Source organism: Egretta garzetta, unplaced genomic scaffold, assembly GCF_000687185.1.
Source record: "Egretta garzetta isolate BGI_Z169 unplaced genomic scaffold, ASM68718v1 scaffold85, whole genome shotgun sequence".
Lineage (NCBI taxonomy): Eukaryota > Metazoa > Chordata > Aves > Pelecaniformes > Ardeidae > Egretta > Egretta garzetta.
Window position 1 is genome coordinate 2269483 of NW_009259718.1, and position 1569 is coordinate 2271051.

At 44.8% G+C, this 1569-nt stretch overlaps 1 protein-coding gene across 1 annotated transcript in view; it reads right to left on the bottom strand.

Annotated features, from left to right (window-relative positions):
• Positions 1-729: 729 nt before the first annotated feature.
• SPAG17 (sperm associated antigen 17) overlaps positions 730-1569 on the bottom strand; it is a 106228-nt gene continuing 105388 nt past the window's right edge. Inside the window, exon 48 of the mRNA XM_035894608.1 lies at positions 730-886. Within this exon, the coding sequence (XP_035750501.1) occupies positions 750-886 (137 nt within the window). The 3' untranslated portion in view covers positions 730-749. The remainder of the gene's footprint in view (positions 887-1569) is intronic.

Genomic DNA, 1569 nt, shown 5'->3' on the forward strand with positions numbered 1-1569 from the left:
GAGCTGAGAAGAAACATCCACAGGATTCCTGTTCATGAAATGTCACCATCAATTGTATTGTAGAGCACCTGAGTTGATGTGGGCGAGATGAAGCACCAGAAAAATATTAAATGTGTTGGCTGGTGGTTTGAGGAGAAATTCCCAGTAAGGCTTTCTTGTTGGCATAGAAGGTGTACTCGTTCTCCGGATAGAGTCTGATTCTCTGAGGTTACAGAAGCGTGCGGTATGAACGCATACCTCTGTATGTTGTGTGTGCTTGAACTTGTTAAGGTTGCCCTGTCCATCTGTAAGACCTTATTAGGCTTGCTGTCAGTGTCAAAGGGTCAGCAGTAAGACTTGGTTTTAGAAAGTGAAGAGTGTTAAAAGAGAGGCTGATTTATTAGGGCTTAACTGCAATAAATCCAGCCTCCTGCTGCCAGGAGGCTCAATGACTTGTTGAATGTGGAGACAGTTAACTAAGTGAAGGATTTGGGACAGGGCAGGGGAGGCTTTGCCATGAGCGCATCCACTGACCTGAGCTGTTGCAGTAGACTGTAAATCTCTGGCAGTGAGTCCTTTGGTTAATGTCATGCAGTGCTTCCCTTTTCTTGTCTCAGGTTGTTGTTGTGTGTGTGTCTGCGTGTGGTATGTGCATGACAGCTTTGCTGTCAGTTGCATGAGGTTTGTTGATGATGTGGCTCAGAATTCATGAGGAGGTAAAAGAACTGTGATGTAATTTGCAGCCGGCGTCACTGCATGCAGTACTTACATTAACTAGAAAGCTTTCGGGGTAGTGTAATCCGCAACCATGGCTTGGGGCTGGTAGGAACTGCCCGGACTGTTGCTGCCATCCCACCCTCTGGGTATCCTTCTGGGCGGCGCTCATAAATGTCGTTGGTTAACACAGGTGGAACATCGTGTTAAGGATCTAACCACATCTGCACATGTATATAACTAAAATAATCTGTGTGGAGACTGGAATGAATTCCAGAAATAAGGCTGTGAAACAACTTGAATCTGGACTACTGCCCTCGGCTCAAAGTTTAAAGATCAGGTAAAATATCGGGGAAGGGCACGTGTGTTGGAGGCTGGTCTGCAACTATGTGTCTGACGGCTGGGTGAATGGGAACAGAGCAGGAACTGGTTTTGCTGCTCTGCCACCAGTCCTGTCTGGCTCAGCTCCGCAATGATAGGCATGAAAGATTTCTTTGGATCACCGTCAAGTAAATTTGGGGAGTTTCAATGTCACTTCCAGAGCATATGAAGCCTCAGTGGAGTTGCTTTTAGCTAGTACCTTGTCAGTCTTGGAGGACCCTGAAGTTCTCCTTTCTTTGGTAAGGGTGGCCCTTAACCAGGAGGGGAGTTTCTGGTGTGGTAACTTAAAAAAAACCAACAAAACAAGCCAAACAAAAAGCATTTGGATCCCCATTGCCTTGCTATTTTTTCAGTAGGTTTCCAGAATACCTCTGCCCCCAGGATTTTAAGGATAAATTTGATTAAAAGTTAAACAGAATTTAACCCTTTCCTCTGAACTTGCCCTTAAAAAACAGAGCCTGTAATTTTTTCTAAATAATAATTACAGTTTCTGCA